The sequence below is a fragment of the Lithobates pipiens genome, unplaced genomic scaffold, assembly GCF_037356315.1.
Source record: "Lithobates pipiens isolate NorthernLeopardFrog02 unplaced genomic scaffold, aLitPip1_a1.2 Scaffold_16, whole genome shotgun sequence".
Lineage (NCBI taxonomy): Eukaryota > Metazoa > Chordata > Amphibia > Anura > Ranidae > Lithobates > Lithobates pipiens.
In genome coordinates, this window is record NW_027507748.1 from 627,000,554 (window position 1) to 627,026,381 (window position 25,828).

A 25,828-nucleotide genomic window follows, 5' to 3' on the forward strand; every position below is an offset into this window, starting at 1 on the left:
GCTTTCCCCGCATTGGCTCTAAGACAACTTCCAAGCAATCATATAACTGCTGATCACTCAGTTCCCAATCTTCTCAGAGCAGAGAGCCACGACTGTCGGTCACTGCTCTCCACTCTGCTCCCAAGTGCTCACTAGAGTACCAGGCTGGAGAGGTGTAGCCCGAAAATATGGTCAGGATCCATCCAGAACCTGGAATGGCTCTGTGACATCAGCTGACAGTGGGCTTTAGAATGCTATCAGTTGATTCTGGGCCACAGGAGTGCAAAAGTGCACTCAAGTGATCCACAAGAGTAGTATGGCCATAAAAGTTTTTTCTCTTTTAAAATGTATCTCTGGGCAAAACCTTTTTTTTTGTTTTTAATTACAGTGGTAAAGGATTGCACCAAATTTCAATTTTGTATTGCTGTCTCAGTCCCTCTATTTATACTAGTGAACACTGAAATAGAGAATGTGAGGGACATACAACATTTTAGAGTTGCCCCCAAAACAAATGGTGAGAGGAAATCTAATTGGGACAAAAGAAGGGAATTCCCCGCACTATGGGAGGTTTCCATTAACTCTGTGTTGTGTCTCTGGGATAGGAAGTGAAGGGAAAATTCTCCATTGGTAGGGATTTTAAAACCCCACTCTGGACTGCTGGTAAACGGACTCTGCAATGGCAGGGTGCTTGTTTAGCTAGAGAAGAAAGGAATAAGTACAATATCTTAAGTTATTCCTTGCTCCTCCAGAAGCTGACGCTCCCCTCCGCTGTCCTACACTCAGGAATCTTTGAAGGGCCCTCTCTGTCGTCCCACTCAATGCAGAATTGCTAGTCTTGCGATGTTCATCATGACATCAAAAAGATGTAAATGGCTGGTCAGCAACATGGGGAGAGGAGGAAGCCTGGAGAACCTAGAAAAGGCAAGCATTTAACCAATGCAGTGTGGGACCCTACTGCATGGAAAAGATTAACAGAAGCTTAGAGTTGGGCTACATGTACACTTTAAAAATGGTATGATTTATAGGCCATGCCATGCATTTGTATTACATCCTATATCCTCTTTAGATACACTATATTACAAAAAGTATTGGGACGCCTGCCTTTGCACGCACATGAACTTTAATGGCATCCCAGTCTTAGTCCGTAGGGTTCAATATTGACTGATGTGGGTGAGAAGGCCTAGCTTACAGTCTCCGCTCTAACTCATCCCAAAGGTGTTCTATCGGGTTGAGGTCTGGACTCTGTGCATGCCAGTCAAGTTCCTCCACCCCAAACTCGCTCATCCTTATCTTTATGGACCTTGCTTTGTGCACTGGTGTGCAGTCATGTTGGAACAGGAAGGGGTCATCCCCAAACTGTTCCCACAAAGTTGGGAGCATGACATTGTTCAAAAGGGTTTGGGCTTGGCCCCTTAGTTCCAGTGAAGGAAACTCTAAAGGCGTCAGCATACCGAGACATTTTGGTCAATTTCATGCTCCCAACTTTGTGAGAACAGTTTGGGGATGGCCCCATCCTGTTCCAACGTGACTGCGCACCAGTGCACAAAGCACAGGGTGGAGAAACTTGACTGGCCTGCACAGAGCCCTGACCTCAACCCGATCAAACACATTTGGGATGAATTCGAGCGGAGACTGTGAGCCAGGCCTTCTCATCCAACATCAGTGCCTGATCTCACAAATACGTTTATGGAAGAATGGTCAAACATTCCCATAGAAACACTTATGCTGCGTACACACGATCAGACTATCCGGCGGACAGAGTCTGCCGGACAATCCACCCGTGTGTGGGCTCCGGCGGACTTTTTTCCCCCAAAAGTCTGGCAGACTTAGAAAGTAGTTTTGACTCAAAAATTGTCCTCGAGTCCGACGGACAATCCGGCCGTGTGTGTGCTAGTCCGCCGGACTTTTAAAATGAACGGACTTTACCGCACACGGAGGAAAGTCCGTTCATTTTGAACGTGGCTCCAGGTAGCCGGGACTAGCGAAGGAAGTCAATGTCGCGGCCTTTGGCAGCGAGTTTGGCACGTCGCTGGCCCCACCCCCTCCTGAGCCGTACCAGGTGGACCGCCATAGTCCGGTGGACCTAGTCCGCCAGAAAAGTCCGGTTGTGTGTGGGCAGGTCCGCTCATTTCGGAAAGTCCGGCGGACCTCCGCTTCAAAGTCTGGCGGTTTGTCTGCGGTTTGTCCGCCGGGCTAGGTCCACCGGACAGTCTAATCCTGCGGCATAACTGGTCCTTCCCCAGTGACATCACACCTTTATCACACAGATCAGTTTTTTCTCAGTGACATCACACCATTAGTACACAGAATGGTCTTTCCCCAGTGAGACCCCAGCTGCCAAAGAAGAAGCATTAACCCCTCAGTTCCCCAGCTTAAAGGCATTAACCCTTTAGCAATCAAAATAAAATATCTGAGTGTGTCGTGTGGCTTGCATTTGTATTCAGTCCCCTTTACTCTAATACCTTTTACTAAAATCTAGTGAAATTAATTGCCTTCAGAAGTCACCTAATTCGTAAATATAGTGCACCTGCATGTAATTTAATCTCAGTATAAATACATTTGTTCTGTGAAGCCCTCAGAGGTGTGTTAGAGAACCTTAGTTAACAAACAGCATTATGAAAGCCAAGGAACACTCCAGACAGGTCAGGGAAAATGTTGGAGATGTTTAAAGCAGGGTTAGGTTATAAAATAATATCCCAAGCTTTGAACATCTCATGGCACAACTGCAAACCTACCAAGACATGGCCATCCACCTAAACTGACAGGCTGAGCAAGGAGAGCATTAATCAGAGAAACAGCCAAGATTCCCATGGTAACTCTGGAGGAAGCTGCAGAGACTAAGCTCAGGGGGGAGAATCTGTCCACAGGACAACTATTAGTCGAGCACTCCACAAATTTGGCCTTTATGGAAGAGTGGCAAGAAGAAAGCCATTGTTGAAAGAAAGCCATAAGAGGTAGTGTTTGCAGTTTTGCAAGAAGCCATGTTAGGGACACAGCAGACATGTGGAAGAAGGTGCTTTTGTCAGCTGAGACCAAAATTGAACTTTTTGGCCTTTGTGTGGTCGAAAACTAACCATGCACATCACCCTGAACACACCATCCCCATTGTGAAACATGGTGGTGGAAGCATCATGTTGTGTGGATGCTTTTTTTCAGCAGGGACAGGGAAGCTGGTCAGAGTTGATAGGAAGATGGATGGAGCCAAATACAGGACAATCTTAGAAGAAAACCTGTTAGAGTCTGCAAAAGACTTGAGACTGGGGTGGAGGTTCACCTTCAGGCAGGACAAGGACCCTAAACATACAGCCAGAGCTACAATGGAATGGTTTAGATCATAGCATGTTCATGTGTTAGAATGGCGCAGTCAAAGTCCAGACCTAAATCCAATTGAGAATCTGTGGCAAGATTTGAAAATTGCCAGTCACAGACGCTCTCCATCCAATCTGATGAATCTTGAGCTATTTTACAAAGAAGAATGCTCAAAAATGGCACTCTTTAGATGTGTTAAGCTGGTAGAGACATCCCCAAAAAGACTTGCAGCTGTAATTGCAGCAAAAGGTGGTTCTACAAAGTATTGATGGGGGGGGGGGGGGGGGTGGAGATTGAATAAAAATGCACGCCACACTTTTCACATATTTATTTGTAATAAAAATTTTGAAAACCATTTCTCATTTTCCTTCCACTTCACAATTATGTGCCACTTTGTGTTTGTCTATCACATAAAATCCCAATAAAATACATTTATGTTTTTGGTTGTAACATGACAAAATGTGGAACATATCAAGGGGTATGAATGCTTTTTCAAGGCACTGTAGATGCATCCTTGGACCAGGAAATCATAGTTTTTCCATGTAAAGCTTCCGCCAATGATAAGGGAAAACCACTTGTACGGGGTTAGAATAAACCGTCCGTCTCATCGACACTCACATCCAGCCGAAAAACATAAAAAAGGATACTGACCATAGTGTAGTATTTATGATTTATTAAAAACACTATGCCAGTCAGGCATTTACCTTAGAAAGACACTATGTATCATAACAATTCTGGCCATCACAGGAAAAATGGAAGCCAGACATCTATACAGTAACCTCTCCCATAGAGTAAAATATGAAACGTACATAAAAGAGTGGCGGTCGGGACCCCAGGCAGTGAACCATAAATGTTCGACAGCTGTTTCACACGATAGCGCGTCTTCCAGAGGATTCCTATACCTCTGGATTCCTCTATTGCACATGCTGCCCAATGAAAAATCTTCTGCACCACTTTCATACCCATCACACTCCACTTCTGCACATACTGCCCTTGATCATACCCTTCACTACCCACTCTTGCATACCCTTTGTACTCCTCTTCTGCACATATTTTTCTCCTGTAATACTCTCTGCATTCCTCAACTGTCTTACACTGCACACTCTCTTCCTGCATTAATAGCATACTCTCCTGCATATATTGACTCCCCTCATACAATCCAGACTCCTCCTCTGTACATACTACTTACAGTCTTTACCCATAGGACTTATCCCCTGCACATACCGTCTGCTGTGCTCTGCTCTAACACATACTGCTTTGTCATAATCTCCAATATTGTCTTCTGCACATAATGCCCTCTGTAATTCCCACCTCACTCTTCTCTTTCACATACTGCTCCATGACATACCCTCTGAACTGCTCTCCTACACATATTGCCTCCTATCATACAACCCACAATCCATTTCTTTACATAAGGCACAGTGTAATGCCATGCATTCTTCTCTCCTGCACATAGTGTCTGCTCTACGCTCCTCTAACACAAACTGTCCCCTGTCATAGCCCTCCACCCTACTCTCCTGCACATACTGACCGCTGAAATAGACCTCCACACTCCTCTTCTGCACACACTGCCCCCTGTCATAGCCCTCCACCCTACTCTCCTGCACATATTGCCCCCTGTCATAGCCCTCCACACTCCTCTCCTGCACATTCTGCCTCCTGTCATAGCCCTCCACACTCCTCTCCTGCACATTATGCCCCCTGTCATAGCCCTCCCCACTCCTCTCCTGCACATTCTGCCTCCTGTCATAGACCTCCACACTCCTCTCCTGCACATACTGCCCCCTGTCATAGCCCTCCACACTCCTCTCCTGCACATACTGCCCCCTGTCATAGCCCTCCACACTCCTCTCCTGCACATTCTGCCCCCTGTCATAGCCCTCCACACTCCTCTCCTGCACATACTGCCCGCTGTCATAGTCCTCCACACTCCTCTCCTGCACATACTGCCCGCTGTCATAGCCCTCCACACTCCTCTCCTGCACATACTGCCCGCTGTCATAGCCCTCCACACTCCTCTCCTGCACATGCTGCCCCCTGTCATAGCTCTCCACCCTACTCTCCTGCACATACTGCAGTCTGTCATAGAACTCCAGACTCCTCTCCTGCACATACTGCCCCCTGTCATAGAACTCCAGACTCCTCTCCTGCCCATACTGCCCCCTGTCATAGAATTCCACACTCCTCTCCTGCACATACTGCCCCCTGTCATAGAATTCCACACTCCTCTCCTGCACATACTGCCCCCTGTCACAATAAACAAGAACGCTGTTTCAACTATAATTTTCTGGAAAAATACTAGTATATATTTATGAATGCTGTGAGTTCCTCTTTCACTTAACGTATAAACACAGGAAAACAGCTAAATACACACTTGAAATACTTCTATGGGTGCTGTGGTACCTGCTTTGGGTTTATATTTCTATCTTCTCAGTCTAGCTCTGCTAGACTGATGACCTGACTTTTCTTTTCTACTTTTTAAAAATGTTCCCTCCTCCCACCTCCTATCTATCCTGTCTAACCTGTATTAAAAAATGTGTGTACCTACCTACATATTTACCTTTTTAAATAGCTCTGGTCACATGGTCCCATAGCTCCAGTTCCCCCGTGTCAGTGAGCGACTATTGCCCAGGAGAGGAGGGAGCACCAACAAAGTCTGGGTCATGGGAGTCTATGGGTGACATCACGGTTCCCCCGAATTCCCAGCTGTCATCAAATGCTGCCTGAGTCTATACTGTAGGATCCCGATTGGACAGGTGCAGATTCAAAATAGGTATTTATACAGATATTTTAATACAGGTTACCAGGATAGGTATGAGGAGGGGGGGAGGGAACATTTTTAAGAATAGTTACACTTAGGTCTTTCTTCTACTTTAATTTTAGTCACCTCCCTGCCCCCAGATGATCACTGGAGAGCAAAGAAGCAGCGATAGATCACACCTCTGCTCATACTGCTCTCTATCAGTATGCTCCTGTCAGCACATCTGTATGCAGCATACCTGTTGGTAGCATACCTGTTGGCTTCTAGTCCTTCCCTTTCCTGTCCCAGTCGGAGTGCAGCTTTATGAGGAATTACAAAAGGCTAATACCTCTTATTTAGATATTTATTCTCTGATTTTTAAAAGTAAATTTTATTATTTTCTAAGGAATACAAATACAAATACAAACAAGAGTTCCTCTTTAAAATAAATTGTTCATATATAGGTATCTGGTCCTTTAAATGGACAGTTTCTTAATTGTATGCACTCTTTGGGCATTTCATTTTAAGACAAGCTGAATCCATTGCTGATGATGATTTTTGTCCTGGGCATTCTTCTATGTGAAAAGATGCTGCAGGCTGAATCTGTCAAAGTCTCACTCTGAGCAAAGGTTTCTTCACGACTAATGGATCAGCCAAGCTCCTTGGTGAGTGCCGTTCCTATTGTGTCTCACACTATTAATGACTGCTGACATGACTGCTACAGCCTTACCATAAAAACCTCCAATCTATAATTAAGTATATATTTCAATGAGAAGAATGTTATAAATTGTAGCCGCTAATGGGAACACTATTATTATACTAAATGTTAAGCTGGCATTAGAGAGAACTGGCATAGTTATAAGTGGTCTTGTCCAAGTCCACACCATGTCCAACTCTCTGTCTTCCTAGACAGGAGCTGTACTGTGTGCCAGCTTGACGGTTCACAGGAAAATCATTTCGGTGCGAGCCAGCATTCCTGCGCTGCTCTATGGGTAAGTTACTAAAGTTTTCCTTTTTTTTCCTTTTTTAGGTACCTTTCCCTCAAAGATGAAAATTTGAAAAAGTGTGACATGCAATGCTCCAAATGTAATGAGGTGCATCAGCCTTAGCAGCATATTAGAACACGCTGCTGCAGAGTAATGAATGTCTTAATGGCCTACATAAAGTAAATATAAAAAATGTAACAAAAACATGGTTATACACAATGTAAATGGCTGTAACAACATAAAGACTGCTGATTTCTATCTGTCCATGATACTTCACCTTAAGGCTAAAATGTAGGGCTTTTTTTTGGTTACAGCACAAAAAAAAAACTAAAGCCCCGTACACACTATCAGATTGTCTGCTGATTATTTCCTTCAGATTTACCAAAACCATGTAGTAGAAGGGCCTGCCTGATTGCATACACATTGAAACTCCTAAGGTTTGACCTCATATTATATGGTTTTGGTAAGTCTGAAGGAAAAACTCAGCAGACAATCTGATAGTGTGTATGGGGCTTTAAAGGAAAAAAAAAATACACATTTAACTTCAGCTTTAAATATATTAAAACATACTAGGCGTCAGACTTTGGGTTTGCTAAAGAAACCCTGCCACAAACTTTAAAAAAATGCAGGTAAAAAAGCACAGAAAAACAAGTATATCAAATGCTTACTTGCAGCAGTTTTCTTTTCATAAACTTTTTTCTATTGACCTGTTACTGCCCTTGCTAGGGAATTATTAATATTATACAGGATTTATATAGTGGCAACAGTTTGCACAGTGCTTTACAACATAAGGGCAGACATTACAGTTACAAAATAATTCAATACAAGAGGAATCAGAGAGCCCTTCTTGTAAGAGCTTAGAATATAGGAGGGAGGGTCAAGTGATAAAAAAGTTAATAACTGTGGGGGGGTGAGCTGATGGAGAAAATAAAAGTTGAGTTGTTGGGTGTGAGCAGAATAGGCTTCTTTGAAGAGGAGGTTTTTCAGGGATCATCTAAAAGCAAACAGAGTGGGTAATAATCAGAGAGATTGGGGTAGGGAGTTCTATAGGGTACTAGGAGAGGCTCTGGAAAAGTCCTGGAGGCAATCATGGGAGGAGGTGATGAGGGAGCTAGAGAACAGAAGGTCTTGGGAGGAACAAAGAGAATGATTGGGTTAGTATTTTGAGACTAGGTTAGTGACGTAGCTGGGGACTAAGTTGTGGGTGGCTTTGTAAAAGTTGATGTTAGTATTTTGAATTTAATTTGTTAGGTGAGTGGAAACCAATGGAGGGATTGACAGAGAGGAGTAGCAGACACTGAATGGCTGGTAAGGTAGAGAAGCCTGGTAGCAGCATTCATGAAGTAGCCTATGTAAGGGTAATATGTTTGTTATTTTTTATTTTTTTTTATTTTTTTATTACAACCTTTAGAATTATTTTGCATCTTATCTGTCCTTAGATGTGGTCACTGCATTACAAAGTACACAAGAACTTCACTTGATTTGTTACAGGATCAACAGGTATTTTATTGTACTTGAACAGACATAACAAACACTCTATGGTATAGTTATCAGACCAACATGGAGCAAATAAGAGATGTTAATTTTTAGGGTTTAAATACACTTTTTATTGCTTCATCCTTACCTGAAAGCCCACCTGTATAAAATGACATACCCATATCATGCTTTACCCTAATCACTCATTGTTGTGTTACCAACATCCATTGCCTTTTGTCATTGCCATCTTCCATACCAACTGTATCTAGTGTTCCCTCATCTCTTAAACTGTAATCTCTTTCAGGTCAGGCATTCTCCTCCTTTTACTACAACATTTATTTACAGTTTGCAATTTTTAGCCCTTTATTTCTAGGTCATGCTGCAGAATATGCTGATGCTTATAAACTATAATTAAATCATTATTATAATTGGAGGCCAGTAGGTGAGCTGAGAACATTGTCTGATGTTGCCGGAGCGGGTAAAACTATTATATAAAGTGCATTATCTTCTAATCAAGAAATATTTACAAACAATATAAAAAATGTTTTACTTTTTGGAAAATTTACATAAAACATAAGCTCTTACCAGCAGGTTTTCAGGTTTGATATCTCTATGAACAATGTTCAAGCTGTGCAGGTATTTGATGGCACTCATTAAGTTATACAACATCCCATTAGCGTCTCGTTCTGTGTATTTGTTAGTAGAAGTGATAGCATCAAACAGATCCCCTCCCTGGCAATGAAAGGAATAAAAAAGTGATCAAAAACACAATACAAGCAACATTTTGTTTTTCGGTCATTTGTTATGATCGCAAAACATAAATTCGCACATTCGTACAGTCGTACATTTGTAAATTTGAAAATTTGAAAATTTGGAAATTTCGTACATTTTGGAAATTTGAAATTCGAAAATCTGAAAACCTGAAAATTTGAAATTCTGAAATAACTAACCATTAAATTATAGGTATTGGAATTTCCTTTCAAATTTGTCTGTTAGTGAACGTAACGAATACGAATAATCCGAAGTTACAAATTATCCGAAATAACGAATGCCGCATCTAAACAAATGGAGTGGAACAAATTAATAATAAATAATAATAAAAAGTGTTTATTATTATTATTGTTATTTATTATTATTAATTAATTACGTTCCATTTGTTTAGCTACGGCATTCGTTATTTTGGATAATTCGTAACTTCAGATAAATTTGTATTCGTTACATTCACTAAAAGCCAAATTTGAAAGGAAATTACAATACTTATAATTTCATAGTAATAGTTAAGTTATTATTAAATTCTTATTTCAGAGTTCTGAATTTTTAAATTTCCAAATTTCTGAATGAACAAATTTACAAATTTATGAATGTACAAATTTACGAATGTATGCATTTCTAAATGTGTGAATGTACAAATTCACGATTTTTTGATATTCAAATTTATGAATATTTGGAAAAATTAATTAAATGGGTTTTCATTAATTTGAATATTTCTGAAATTCATTAAAAAAGGAATTCATAACAAAACGAATTGCACATGTCTACATATCAATATTACCATCTACATGTTGGAAAGTACTTGAGAACCCATAAATAAGAGCCGGTATCAAACGTTTTTTTCCATACTCCCAATGGTACACATTTTGAGCAACAGGCCTGCACATATCTTTGCTTGCTATGGAGTAACAACGTTGTCCGTTCCTAATATTACTTGATAAGAGTGCATTTGCAAATAAGTATCAAAGTGCCCTGGATGATTTTATACAAGAATAAAGGAATTCCTTGCTGCGAGCAATGAGCTTCAACTGTCAAGAAGATTGGCCCAATTTGATGCAATTAGGAGGTCGTGAGAATTTCATAAAAATAATTGACAATACCTTATAAAGATCATCATTTAAAACAATAATTTATTATCTTTTGTCAACAAATCTTGAGTTATAAACTATTTATACCATATCACAGCACCTGGGCTATAGATACAATATTTACATATAATTACCAAGCAGAAAATAAATGTTAAAACTACCTCACTGACCTCTGTAGCTGCATACACTGCAGAGTAATTCTTCCTCAAAGTTTGCAGTGAGAAGACAACCTGTCAACCTTCTAATGTCTAATGTTAATACAGAGAAGGAGGACAGGAAAATAGGAAAGTGCTGAAATCAGGTTTAAATGACTTCCCTGCTTCTGTTGTAAACTTTGAAGAATAATCGCGTCACTGTGGCTGTAACTACAGTGAGAGATTATTGTAAAGCTTATGTCTGGGGGAAACCAAAACTCTCAATTGTAGTGGGGGAGGCCACTACAATTGGAGTGCCACACTAGAATGTTGAAATGCATAACACTTAGGCCCCTTTCACACTATAACAACTTCAAAGTTGCTTAAATTTGCCACGATTCTGCAACCTTGACACGATTTTTGTCGCAATTTCAGGGAATGCCTGTGTTGCTCAATCAAAGTCGGACCAAAGTAGTGCAGGGACTACTTTGAAGTCGGCACAACTTGAAGTTGTACTAATATGAATGGTAGTCATTGGAAATCATGGGGTATGACTTGTCATACGACTTTGCAGTCCCAAGTCGCAGAACAAGTCATACAAGTGTGAAACGGGTATTAGGCCTCATTCACACCATGGCGCAGAGATGTCAGTTTTTCTGCACGCGTTCTGCAAGGGCCGTTTCCCCAAATAGTTTTTATTTTAAGGCATGCCATGAATACTAACTGTCACAGTTGCCTTTGCGCTCAGCCTAATTGGCTGTTGTCATAACTGATCAGATGTGCAGCACCATAACAACTGCAGATCACATAGAGCCTAAGATGGCAGTATCTGTTAGGCCCTGATAAAGGGGGAAGTGTGGTTCTGAAAACATGTTGGCTATTAAGTTCACTATATATTTGGAATGTTGGATTTCAATATTCTGGTGCGCTGCTCGAATCTTTTGATCAAACTAATATACTTTTGGTGTAGAGTTGACTGTGACTGGTTGCTGTAAGTTAACACAGACAGTTGCTGTGAAAGATGAATATAAACTAAACCTTATGATAAGTCAAATGTAAACCAATGACTGCATTTGTCCATCTGTAGAGAACTCTGTTATCAACCTCAAGTCAGAGTCTGGTCTTCAAGAACTTGGGCAGCAATGTAAGCTGAGAACAGTGGTAGAACTTAAAGGCCTCGATGTAGAGATATTCTATGTATGAAATCTGTCTCAATGTTGGAGTCCTCAGATTGTGACAATAGAAAACCTGAGTCTAAAAAAACAAAAACAACAGCATATTTGTATTTAAGGACACTACATGAAAACTGTTTAGCACTGCTGGTCTGTAAGGCAGATATTGTAAGTTCATAGATCTCCACATATGGAATACATCCCCTCTTGCATCTAGAATGTCAGCTTGCCACATAACAGTAACCATTAGTTTTTACAAAAGGAATTTAAATGATCCCCTAATTCCAGGACCAGTAACTTTCACTTCAAAAGACAAAGCTTTGCACGCATTGATATACGAGCGCTGTTTTATGTGTAAGTCCAGGGTGTGATAGATGTGAACAGAGAAGGAGGGACAGAACGGATATGTTTGAGATCATTGGCAATAGGCAGGATTAAAGTGTAAGGCCGGTAACATGATATCACATGGATCTGTGCCTGATTAGGTCCTGAGGCATAAGTAGGATCTCTGTCAACCTGCAAAGCTCTGCTAATATCTGATATGGCTGGGAACTCTTGCAAAGATGAAAAATGAAATAAGTTAATGAATATTATTTAGTGAATACTCTGATATGGATAGTGCTAGGAAGATGGAAGCATCATTGGAAATTGGTCCCAGATTGCCTAGCAATGATTAGTACCACCTGCTTGCTCGGAGAGAACATGTAATGTGATATGAATCCACTAGATGGCAGTGTTTGTCACTCCGTTACTCATAGAATAATGCAAGCAAACTGTCATTTTTGACACAAGCTCCTGTAAGATATAAAATAAATACATTGTCCCTAAAGCAGAGTGAAAAAAAGGAAAAACACAGATATTAATTTTCTGGACTGCTGAGGAAATTTGATTCATATGCAATGTTTGCACTTTAACACCAATGAACCATGTAAATTGCTGAGGTCAGTTTCATTTTGGCTGGTAATCGTTCAGTTCCATTAATAGATGTTTCATTATTAACATTATGAAAGTAACTATAAAAATAATAATGATGATATATTCAGAATACCTGATGCTTTATATGTGTTTGTCATTATATAGTATTTTGATGTTTAATTGTATGCATATTTTATATTTATGTCTATTCTGCTGTGAGAGAATCTGATTGGCTACTCTGAATGACAAAATACTTTTCTTCAATTTGGCAGTTTATAATAATGTTAAAGTGTCACCAGGCCAACCTCATTTATGATTTTATTGCTGACTTTGGAACATTTTGGAGATTTTCTCCTCACTCCCAGTAGTGAAAAGAAGGACAGGAGAAAAGTTGTTCTCATAATAAGGGGAAACCCCACCTTTGAAGGTTTTAATCCGAGCAGATGTTATGTTTCTCCTGACTCTGTACTGATGGCCACAGCCAGAAAACCCAAGTGTTGTACTGTGAACTTAAAGGTCAGCAGTGGCGACTGGTGCTCAAAAATTGAGGGGGGGGGGCACAAACAAACTGAAAAATACTGGAAGAAAAGCCCCATCAATTGCAGCCTCACTGTGCCCATAAAATGCAGCCATTGTGCACAGCAAATGCAGTCACTGTGCCCATCAAATGCAGCCACTGTGCCCATCAAATGCAGCCATTGTGCCCATCAAATGCAGCCACCGTGCCCATCAAATGCAGTCATTGTGCCCATCAAATGCAGCCACTCTACCCATCAAATGCAGCCACTGTGCCCATCAAATGTAGTCATTGTGCCCATCAAATGCAGCCACTGTGCCCATCAAATGCAGCCATTGTGCCCATCAAATGCAGCCACTTGTGCCCATCATATGCAGCCACTTGTGCCCATCAAATGCAGCATCCACTCTGCGGTGATAGCGGCAGTGCAGTGGAAGATGAATAGAATGGGAACTGAGTCCCTGGAACGAGCTCACCCAAACCCACACAGATGCTCCTTCCTCACTGACAGGTCTGCTCATATAGGTAGTGGGCCGTCAGAAAAGTCTCTTTCAGAGTTCCACGGACCACCGGATCAGTGGATCAGCATGAGGGCTGATGCAGACGTGGAGATGTGTAAGATGCTGATAGCACTTCTCCAATTTTCAAAGCTTAGGCAGCTTGGTGCGTGCAGTGAAAGCAGATGGCTGTACGTGATGAGAGTTGATCAATTGATCAGGTGGGGAGGCAGATGAAAGGAGCCTTGCAAATGCAGGTGAGGCTGGGTCAGATGACATTGAAACGCCAATGCATTTCACTCACATGATGTGAGTTTCATCAGGGCACTGTGAAAGTCCAGAACTGGAGTTTATAAAGGCCAAACTAGATACCTCCCATTTTAATTGGTTCCATCACTTAGCACCGTCTTAAAGAGGCACGCCAGGAATTTTTCCAGTGACAAAAAGTATATCATGATGCTAGTTCCCACATGTATAATGACAAAATGGCCAATATGTGGATATAATTATATAAACCACCTAACACAAGCATCCATACTTTATTAGCAATATAGGTTTTGATATCCACAGCAAAATTGAGGAATTGAATTAGATCAAATTATTTAATTGAGAGGATAAAAATAAATATAAGTAATTAATGAGTAAATGAAGAATAATTTGACGATCGAAGAGAGATTATTATTAATATTAGATGGTAGTCTGATGTGTATTGTAGTACATACAGGGGGACAAGAAAAGGAAGAGAACAGACAGGATAGAACTATATTGTGCCTTCCCTGTTTTTTCCTGGCCCCCAACATGCGAATAGAAAACATTTCCGCTTTCACTACATGTCCCATTTTAAACGCAATGACATCATCACTGGGTCTCTGTGCTTATCTAAGCAATGCAGGCAGATCATGCCTGGTGGGAGAGGCTGGCAGTATACCGCACATAGCTTCCTGATAGTAGCACAGTCCCCTGCCTCAGTACTATATGTATTGTAGTAAATACAGGGGTACAAGAGAAGGAAAAGAACAGATAAGAGAGAGATAATTTCTATAACAAAAAGAGGGGGGGAGGGGGAAAGAGGGTGGAGAGAGGGGTGCCGTAGGTTAGACAAACCGACAGATATGGCAATGTCCACAAGGGAACATGCCATGCAGATGGGACCTGTCGGATAACCAATTTGTCATTGGACAATTCTGAGTGGACTAAATTGTCTCTAAGATTTCTCGCTCTCCTAGATACCAATAGAGGACAAGGACCAACAATTTGTGAAAAAGCATCAGATCTATGCAAGAGATGCCAGTGTTAGTTTAAAATAGACCTAACCTCATTTCACTGAGAGCTGTATCGAGTTATGATACAGACAGGAGAGGTATCAACTGATCTACCTTCTGTTGGATGAATAAGATCTTCCCTTTTAGCAGATGATGCTCCTTTCCGTGCCCGTCTAATTGTCTTATGAGAGTAGCCCCTATTTCTAAACCTTCTGTAAAGGTCCTCTGCTTCTGACCTGTAGGTTACTTCATCAGAGCAATTTCTCCGGTTACAGAAAAATAGACCTATGTGGATTCCTCTAACAAGTGATGGTGGATGATGACTTAAGGCCAGAAGTAAGGTACTGGCAGCTGTTGGCTTTCTGAAAGTTCTGGTCTTGATTCTACTGTTAACGATATAAATGGATAGATCTAAAAAGTGCAACGTTTCAGTATGGAAGGTAAACACAAGTTTAATGTTTTTGGCATTTACATTATGTTCTGAAATTAACTGAAGCAGTTCTTGTTTGGTCCCACCCCAGATTAACAGAACATCATTGATGTATCTTATCCAGAGCTGTAGATGTCGTAAATACAGTGACCACATATAAACCTCACTTTGCTCCAACCTGCCAAGATAAAGGCAGGCATAGGCAGGTGCCCATGGTGCCCCTATGGAGATACCTCTAAGTTGATGGTAGTACATCCCTGCAAATTCAAAACAGTTGTGGGTGAGAGCAAAGTCGAGTAGGTCCAAAATTAACTCATTTTGGGAGCCCATGGTGGGTTATGTTTAGTCTAGGAAATGGGCTACAGGAGAGATGCCACATTCATGAGGGATGGAGGTGTAGAGAGACTCAACATCAATGCTGGCCAGCAATGAGCCCTCTGGCAACTCCACCCCCGTGACCTTTTGGAGGACATCCCTTGTATCCTAAATGAAGGATGGCAATGCTTAACCATTCCACTGATCAGGAAATCATGGAACTGACCAATACATTCCAGTGGACCTCCATTGGCAGAGATTATTGGCCTTCCAGGTGGTTTAGATAAACTTTTATGGACCCTGGGGATCACATATATGGTGGGATTACTGAAATCTTTAACCATAAGGAAATCTTATTCTTTTTTGGTGAGTAGCTGAGCTTCATAAGTGAGTTGAAGTTTAAAGTTAAGTGAGCTAATTATCCCAAGGAAAGGATTAGATGGAACTGGCCTTAGTTCTTTAACCAGTTCCCGACCAGCGCACGCCGATGTACGTCGGCAGAATGGCACGGGCAGGCAAATGGGCGTACCTGTACGTCCCTTTAAATTTGCCGCCCTGCCATCGGGAGCGTGCCGCTGGCGGCGCGCTCCCGTGCTGGTCGGTACCCCCGTGAGTCCGGTCGCGGGTCCCGCGGACTCGATCGCCACGGGCATACCCGCGCTCATCTCACGGGGCGGCCGAATGAAGAAATGCCGCAGTGCCGAATGGCAAAAAGTGGTCTGGTCTTTGACCAGCAAAATGGTCCGGTCTGTAAGTGGTTAAGTGCTACTCTGGACTATTTTCGTCTGGAAAAATATTGTCATTGGTAATTTTATGCCAATTGATCCCATTAAGGTTCTCTTGGACTAAGTCAATAGAAATCGCAAGCCAGCCATTGTTCCTGAATTATGGCATCTTGGTAAACTTGATGTTAAGATTCGCTTGTCTCTTCCATGGGTCATGAGAAAAGTCCTCCTCGTCTGTCTGAGGAGGATTCTTCCATCAGAGAGACCAGGTCATCCAAGGCTTGCTGTTCCCTGATGTCCCCAAGGGGCTCCTCACTATTACAGTCATGTGATGTTTTTGTATGTTTCTGGCTCCTCTTAACATGAATCTATCCATTAGTCATAGAGGGGGTGGCTGGAGAGAGGGGGTCCCAGTATTAAATATAGTAATATTTAAAGTAAATTGTTACAAACTGCAACACAATACAAACTGTCTAAACTCTTGATACCCAACAAGCGGCCTGCCAGAATTTAATTTATTAAGGCCTGGTTCACACTAGTATGATAAGTTTTGTAGGTGATTTTCAGTCAGAATATGCAGTATGAGTGCTTTGCGATTTTCAGTGCAAGCGCTTTGTGATTTTAATGCGATTTGAAGGCTGTGTGTTTTTTTAGCGCAATACTACTACTAGTGCTACTTCTATAGACAGGAGGAGAGTATTTCAATAAAATATGCACGAAAATTGCATCAAAAACACTTGTACATGCGTTTTTGATACATTTCCATTCAGATTTATGGGCCACAAAATCGCAATGCATCGTACCAAAGTAGCACAGGACAAACTAGCACTGCAGTTGTGCTGCATTAATGTGCACAACCACCATTGAAAACAATGGTAAGTCCACTGTCATGCCATTCTGTGTGACTCAAGTCGCATCAGAAATTGCACTGTGTCTTAATCCCACATTTAATGAATTAAATCTCCAGACCTTCAATAAGGTCTGGAGCAAAGGAGGATGCATGCTCAGCAACAGTGGCTCCAGCTGGCTTTAGCAATTGAAACACCAGCTGTCATGAATCTAAGCACTGAGCCTGCTGAATCGATTTGTTTCTGGACTTTTGCTTCTGCTACCCAGTTCTTCATAGGAACATTGTCAGCAAGCAATGTAAAACAAGGTGGAACAATGCTTACACACTGGGGTTGATTTACTAAATACAAATGTACTTTGAAAGTGCAGTTGCTCCAGAGCTTGGTAAATGAGGTAAGGCTTCACTTTGCAAAGAATATCCAATCACATGAAAGGACATTTTTAAAAAAGAGCATTTTTGTTTTCACGTGATTGGATGATGGAAGTTCGTGGAGCTTTTGCTCATTTACTAACCTCTGGAGCAACTGTACTTTGCAAAGTGCACAGTCTATTTGCCTTTAGTAAATAAACCCCACTGTGTTTACATTGGAAGTGAAATGATGTCACGGCACTTCCTGTTAGAATGAAGGTTACGGTAGAGCTCTATCCAGCCTCTACTTGCAGCAGTAGATCACTGCTTTAGCGATCTATTGCTCGCTGATTGCAGCCAACACTAGATCATTAGAAATAATCCTAAAATTAGTACATTCATTTAAAAAAAACTCTCCCGTTTACCGTAGGGTCCCAACAAATGCATTCTAGGTAACATTTGCATTAGCTGTGTAAGCAACCACCTGTTATTCAGGACACATAAAAAAATGGACGTGACTTTTTAATGCAGCACATTATGTGCAATGCATTATCGGTAACACATGGTAAAGACATATGTTTAACCGCAAGACATACAGAAAACATTTTGCAACACAAATTTATGAAAATGATTGTGCAGCACTCTGGACGTGTTGGGGCTGCACTTGAGGACTTCAATGGGAACTAAGTTGACCATCAATGGAAACCTCATGTTATTCAAAATCATCTGCCAAGTGCAACTGGTGGATAACCGTGGTCCGCCAAGAAAGTCCTGGAGTCCGTATCCAGCAGGAGCCTATAGCAATCATATGGTTTGTAATGACTAGATGTATGCTTATGCTCGTGATCCGTGGGGGTGAGATACCTGAGAAACTGATACCGACAGGCACTATACTGAGCAAGCAACTGCACTCTATCATTACAGATGTTATAACACCAGCTCCAGGTTACCTATATGCATATATGAATCAGTCATTTGTACAAGCAGCACAAAAAAAAATTGTTATGGACTAACCTTTACTAGTTCCATCACCAGATACAGTTCATTTGGCATATCCATCTCCTCAATAAGCAGCACTATATTGGGATGCTTCACTCTTCTCAGAATGGACACCTCATTTTGGATCATATGCTCCTATAAAAAAAGAAAATACAATAATTTAATATAATAAAAGTTTTATAATATTATACTGAAAGTTGCATTTCAGTTCAATACCTCAGTGTACATTGTGACAGCTTCCGTGACTGCAGACTGCTGTGGCAGCAGTGTATAACACAAAGAGTAAACCAGATCATTCTATCATTTTTTGTTATTTTTTAAAGAACTTGTTGAACTAAACTTCAGCAGTAAAAAAACTGCAAGCAGGCCAGGCAGCTCATTATGACAGTCATGCTACCTGCCTGCTCACATTCTTATACTCAGGTTGCATTCCCAGCACACTCCAGACATGCTGGAATAACTGCCTCCTGTGCACATGACATCATTCCCCCACCGGCCAATCAAGAGGCTGAAACCTCAGAAGTGGCCGGGAAAAAGATGACAGAGGCTGATCAGGGATTTAACCGCCACATCACTAGAAGGCGAAGTATTTCTAGAGGTTTAGTTCCACTTTAAGGAACACTCCTGCTGTGCGCTCCGGCTCACAGTAGTTTTTTTTTTTAAGTAACATAAAAAAAAAAATAACATATTATATACCTGCTCTGTGAAATAGTTTTGCAGGGCCGAGTCCCGTTGTCTGTGTCAATAGACGCAGCAGTGGGGACTTGGGAGCAGGCCCGCACGAGTGCCCCCATGGAAAGCGGCTCTCCACGGGGTCACTCAATGAAAAGGAAGAGCAAGAAGCGACGCCGGGGAAGCCCAGAAGAGGAGGATCGGGGTCGCTGTGTGCAAAACCTTTGCACAGAGCAGATAAATATAACATGTTATTTAATAAAAAAAATAAAAAAAAGGAACCTTTACAATTACTTTAAGGTTAAAAACATTCTGCCTTTAGAACCACTTAATATTTTCAGAAGGACGTCAACAATGAACTTTTGTTTTGACTGTTAATTATACCATTGAAAGTGTTTTATTATATCTGTTCAATAAATGTTCAATAAATTACCTGATGATTCTGCGAGCTCCTAACATCCTGTGCTTTCTGCCTCTGCTGCCTGTTATCAGGTAACGTAATTTCCAGTTCTGTCACTGCACTACAGAACACATCCACCATGTTACAGAAATAAGGATGGGGGAGGTGGTGTTCTATAGCCCTGCCCTAGGGTGATAACACTGCTCCTCGATAGGATATGGTGAGTGAGTGTTCCCCCACAACCGGAAGTCTGAACATCAACCTCCCTCCAGAACTGGTGCAGCGCCTCCAGGACCATTTCCCCTATCGTTGGGCATCCCACTCGATTGATTATTTAGGTATCAAAATTAACGCCATCGTATTCCTCCTTTTCTCCGCCAACTACTATCCCCTGCTGCGTACGGTGTCCACCCTTATGCAGGCTTGTCAATTTCCCACTCTTTCATGGATTGGCAGGATCTTGGCAGCGAAAATGATGATCCTGCCTAAAGTCCTTTATTATTTTCGCACTCTGCCTGTCCGATGTGAGGGGTTAGCTCGGTAGCGGGTGTGTGTGACCCCCTGGATGGGTTCACAACACAAAGTCAGGCACAGCAGACAGCGGTGTAGGTTCAAAAAACAAAAGATCCGGTTTATTTCTGCTACATGCAGTGATACATAAACAGCCAAACAAAATAAAACAAGAAAATAAATCCTGGTCAGCTTGACCTCTAACTACACACGTAGACTCCCTGTCTAACAACTGGGTGCAGCCATTGTAGGGGTTTGCCACACAGGCGTTAACTCACCGCACAGAACAGATCTCAGACTCCCCAGTCTATACACACAAAACTGGTTCCAGGATGAATCATCTCCCTATGCATGCTGGGGTTTTTTGTAGAGGTCTTAATGAGCCCACTTACTACAGCTGGGCTCATTAACTCTTCCCCTCTAATTGTAAAAGTCTGCATACAGCCTGAATCTAGGACACACATATTTCCCATCCTGAATACAACCAGGTGATTTTACCTGCATGCTGCCACATACCCCCCCCTCTTGTTTCAACCTTGGGGTTGTAACACAAGCAGTCAGACATGCATGTATCCGAGACAAAGCATCCACATTCCCCATTTTAACACCAGGGCGATGCTTAACTGTAAAGTTAAATTCCTGTAGGGCCAGGAACCACCTATTTACCCTTCTATTGGTCTCCTTGTTTTGAGCCATCCACTTTAAAGGAGCGTGATCAGTCACCAGGTCAAAGTGCCTACCTAGCAGATAGTACCGAAGGGAATCTAGAGCCCACTTCACTGCTAAACATTCCTTCTCAATCGTGGAGTAATTTACCTCATGGGACTTCAACTTCCTGCTGAGGTAAATGACTGGGTGCTCTTCCCCGTTCCAGACCTGGGATAACACTGCTCCTAACCCAACGTCTGATGCATCAGTTTGTACAACAAAGTCCTTAGAGAAGTCTGGTGAGTACAACACTGGCTGGCTACATAAAGCTGTTTTTAAGGACTGAAATGCTTCCTCAGCCTCTGGGGACCATTTAACCATAACCGACTCTTTCCCTTTTGTCAGGTTGGTGAGGGGCACAGCCTGAGAAGCAAAATGGGGAATGAATCGTCGATAATAGCCAGCGATTCCCAGAAAGGCTCGTACCTGTTTCTTGCTGTTGGGACGTGGCCAACTCTGTATGGCCTCGACTTTATTGACTTGGGGTTTTATCATCCCCCTCCCAATAGTGTACCCAAGATATTTGGCCTCCTCCTGTCCAATGGTACACTTCTTTGGATTGGCCGTAAACCCAGCTTCCCGGATAGAGTCTAGGACTGCTTGTACTTTTGGCAAATGTGAGACCCAGTCTGTGCTATGGATAATCACATCATCCAGGTAAGCTGCAGCATATTTCTGATGGGGCCTCAGAATCTTATCCATTTTCCGCTGGAATGTTGCCGGTGCATTCTGTAACCCAAACGGCATTCTCTTATATTGGAATGCCCCATCTGGGGTTACAAACGCAGTTTTCTCCTTGGCCGACTCGGCCAGGGGAATTTGCCAATACCCTTTGGTGAGATCAAGAGTTGTCATATATCGGGCTGTTCCCAGCCGGTCAATCAACTCATCTATACGTGGCATGGGGTAGGTGTCAAATTTTGTAACTTTATTTAATTGTCTAAAATCGTTACAAAACCGCCAGCTCCCATCAGGTTTGGGCACTAGTACAATAGGACTGGACCAGTCACTCTGGGACTCCTCTATCACACCCAATTCCAGCATCCTTTGAACCTCCCCGCGTATTGCCTCCCGTCGGGCCTCTGGTATTCTATAAGGTTTTAGTTTTACCCTTTCTACTGGCGGGGTGATAATGTCATGCTCTACGCCAGATGTTTGTCCCGGAAGCTCAGAGAAAATCTCTTTGTTACGAAGTACAAACTCTTTAACCTCCTGTTGTTGGGGTTTCGATAAGGTGTCTGCTATTCCAACCTCAGGAACTAAGCAATCAGGCTGTACTTGTGACAAAGTCTCTGCGACTAGGGATTCCCTATCCCTCCAGGCTTTCAGCAGATTGACGTGATAGATCTGCTCCGGCTTTCGCCTTCCTGGCTGTCTAACCCTGTAGTTCACCTCACTAATTTTTTCAATTACTTCATATGGACCTTGCCATTTGGCCAGAAATTTGCTTTCAACCGTAGGGACTAGCACCAAGACCCTATCCCCCGGGGAAAAAGTACGGGTCTTGGCCCCACGGTTGTACACTCTCTGCTGTGCTAACTGCGCTTGGGTCAAATGTTCCTTTACAATTGGCATTACCTGTGCAATTCTATCTTGCATCAGGGCGACGTGCTCAATCACACTCCTGTGAGGAGAACTCTCATTTTCCCAAGTTTCCTTGGCGATATCCAGCAGCCCTCTTGGGTGTCTCCCATAGAGCAACTCGAAGGGTGAGAAACCCGTAGAGGATTGGGGTACCTCCCTAATGGCAAACATCAGATAGGGTATTAGACAATCCCAATTCTTTCCATCTCTATCCACCACCTTCTTTAACATTTGTTTTAGGGTTTTGTTGAATCTTTCAACCAACCCATCTGTTTGGGGGTGATACACAGATGTACGCAATTGCTTCACTTTGTACAACTTGCATAATTCTTTCATAACCCGGGACATAAAGGGTGTACCTTGGTCCGTAAGCAGTTCCTTACAAATACCCACGCGGCTAAAAACAAGGGATAGCTCTTTGGCTATGGTTTTGGCCGAGGTATTTCGGAGAGGAATTGCTTCCGGATAACGGGTGGCATAGTCCAATATAACCAAAATGTACTGATGCCCCCTAGCAGACTTCATTATCGGACCTACCAAATTCATTGCGATCCTCTCAAAGGGGACCTCAATGATAGGAAGAGGTACCAGTGGGTTACGGAAATGTGGCATAGGTGCCGACTTCTGACACACAGGGCAGGAGGAACAATACTTTTCTATTTCCTTCATGACCCCAGGCCAATAGAATCTCTGCAATACCCTCTCTCTGGTTTTCTCTGTCCCCAGATGACCTCCCAGAATGTGTCCATGAGCCAATTCTAACACCAACTCCCTGTAAGGTTTGGGCACCACAAGTTGCTCAATGGTTTCTTCTGCCCTTTGAGCCACTCGATACAGCAGGTCCCTTTCCACAGTGAAGTACGGGTAAGTGCAAGTCTTATCTGGGTTCACTAATTCGCCATCTATTTTCAACACATTTTCCCGTGCCTTTATTAGGGTGGGGTCTTTTAACTGTTCTGTGGCAAAATTTTCCCTGTGAACCTCAAGATCCGAAAACTCCACAGACGGCATGTTTTCAACTGAGGATGTTGGCTCCTCCCTAGTTTCTCGAGTTTCCCCCGCCAATACCGACAAGGGAAATTCAGGAGAGTCCTCACCACTCCCAGAGGAATTCTGGTCATCTTCCTGGTCTATAGGGGCACCAGTGGGGGGCTCAGGACGATCCCAGAGTTCCCAGAATTTTGGAAAATCCCTTCCCACAATAGCATCATGTGGTAAGTGAGACACTAACCCCACCTGATGAGAGAGGTTACCTTTGGGGGTCTCAAAAAACACTGAAGTTACAGGATACTCTCGGGTGTCCCCATGCACACAAATAACAGCCACCCTGTTCTTCCCAGAGACCTCTGTAGTAACTAATTCAGCTTTTATCAATGTTACTAGGCTACCTGAATCTAGCAACACATCAACATGTCTACCATTAATACACATTTTACATAAATGTCTCTCAGGTCCCCGAATGGCAGTGCATGCAACTGTCGCAAACAGCGACTGACGTCTCTCCCTTATAAAGTCACATTGCATAGGCTCATCCACAACTGGGCAATTGGCTGCAATATGTCCCTCTTGCCGGCAGCGGTAGCAAATAATTTTTTTCGCTGCCTCTTGCAGCATGGGCTTCCTGGGCTGCTCCCGCCAGACCTTAGGTAGAACTCCCACCCTCTCACTCTCTCCACCCTCACCCCTTGGAGTCATCTTACCCGCCACTGGGGATGATCTGGTCTTAGGGGGGAAAGTCCGTGAGTCCCTGGAAGAGGTGGTCAAGTTCTCTGTAGCCAAGTACCTCTCAACCAGATCCACAAGTTTATCTGCATTTTCTGGGTCTCCATGGCTTACCCATTTTTGGATGGCAGTAGGAAGAGCTCTCAGGAAACGATCCATAACCACACGTTCCACAATGTTTGATGCGGTCAAAATCTCTGGCTGCAGCCACTTCCTGCTCAGGTGAATGAGATCATACATTTGAGACCTGGGAGGTTTTCCAACCTGAAAAGTCCAGTTATGCACACGCTGAGCCCGGACTGCCAGGGTGACACCCAGCCGTGCCAATATTTCTGCTTTTAGCACCACATAGTCTTTTGCTTGGTCAGGCTCTAGGTCATAATAAGCTTTCTGCAATTCCCCAGTTAACAGAGGGGCCACCAGTCCAGCCCATTGCTCCTTAGGCCACTTTTCCCTTTCCGCAGTCCTTTCAAATGTGGTCAAAAACACCTCCGGATCATCCTCTCCAGTCATTTTTGTCAGTAAACGGCTCACACCAAAGGATGCGGTATTATTGTTCCCACTTGCTTCATTGGTCTGCGGACGTTGCTGTATCAATGTCTCTATTTGCTGTTGAAAATTCTGCTCTTGCTTCTGCAACAGGTCTATGAAGCGGGCTTCAGATCGCTGCTGGGCTTGTTGCTGAGCTTCCAAACTCTGCTGCAAAGTTGCATTTGTCTGCTGCTGGGCTTGTTGTTGAGCTGCAAGGCTCTTTTGTAAAGCTGCATTTGTTTGCGGCTGGTTTGCATTTGCTAGAGCCAGCTGTCTCAGTATCTCCTCCATGCTGGCCTTTAAAAAAAATTGAAAAAAAAAAAAAAAAAAACTTGCCCGCATTCTCCACCAACTGTGAGGGGTTAGCTCGGTAGTGGGTGTGTGTGACCCCCTGGATGGGTTCACAACACAAAGTCAGGCACAGCAGACAGCGGTGTAGGTTCAAAAAACAAAAGATCCGGTTTATTTCTGCTACATGCAGTGATACATAAACAGCCAAACAAAATAAAACAAGAAAATAAATCCTGGTCAGCTTGACCTCTAACTACACACGTAGACTCCCTGTCTAACAACTGGGTGCAGCCATTGTAGGGGTTTGCCACACAGGCGTTAACTCACCGCACAGAACAGATCTCAGACTCCCCAGTCTATACACACAAAACTGGTTCCAGGATGGAGCATCTCCCTATGCATGCTGGTTTTTTTTGTAGAGGTCTTAATGAGCCCACTTACTACAGCTGGGCTCATTAACTCTTCCCCTCTAATTGTAAAAGTCTGCATACAGCCTGAATCTAGGACACACATATTTCCCATCCTGAATACAACCAGGTGATTTTACCTGCGTGCTGCCACACCGAGTACCCACTTTTTTCATTTGACTCCTGCAGAATAAGATCCTCCAATTTATCTGGGCACACAAATGCCCTACGGTACCTAGAGCGACCCTTTTTAACCATAGGCTCCAAGGAGGTCTGGGGGTCCCCAATATCTCTAAGTACTACACAGCGGCGCAGATCTCCCCGTTAACCATGCTCCATGCAACCACGGATGTTCCCTTGTGGGTGCTTCTGGAGGTGCCTGACTGCGACCCATGTTCACTCCAAGCACTGCTCTGGCTCCCCCGGAAACTGCGCCCTCCCCTTTGAGTCCCATGCTGCTACATGGCCTGTAGATTTGGGACTCAGTTCA

General features: G+C 42.9%; 1 protein-coding gene and 1 long non-coding RNA gene across 4 annotated transcripts in view; one reads left to right on the forward strand and one right to left on the reverse strand.

The window, feature by feature from the left end:
- DCLK1 (doublecortin like kinase 1) overlaps window positions 1–25,828 on the reverse strand; it is a 551,424-nt gene that overhangs the window by 111,550 nt on the left and 414,046 nt on the right. For all 3 annotated transcript variants that reach the window (XM_077484138.1, XM_077484139.1, XM_077484140.1), the window contains 2 exons: window positions 18,529–18,648; window positions 9,076–9,222 (listed from right to left, as the gene is read on the reverse strand). In XM_077484138.1, coding sequence (XP_077340264.1) covers window positions 9,076–9,222; window positions 18,529–18,648 — 267 coding nt within the window. The remainder of the gene's footprint in view (window positions 1–9,075; window positions 9,223–18,528; window positions 18,649–25,828) is intronic.
- The window catches only part of LOC143983958 (uncharacterized), a 141,534-nt gene that overhangs the window by 90,792 nt on the left and 24,914 nt on the right, over window positions 1–25,828 (forward strand). The window lies entirely within an intron of this gene.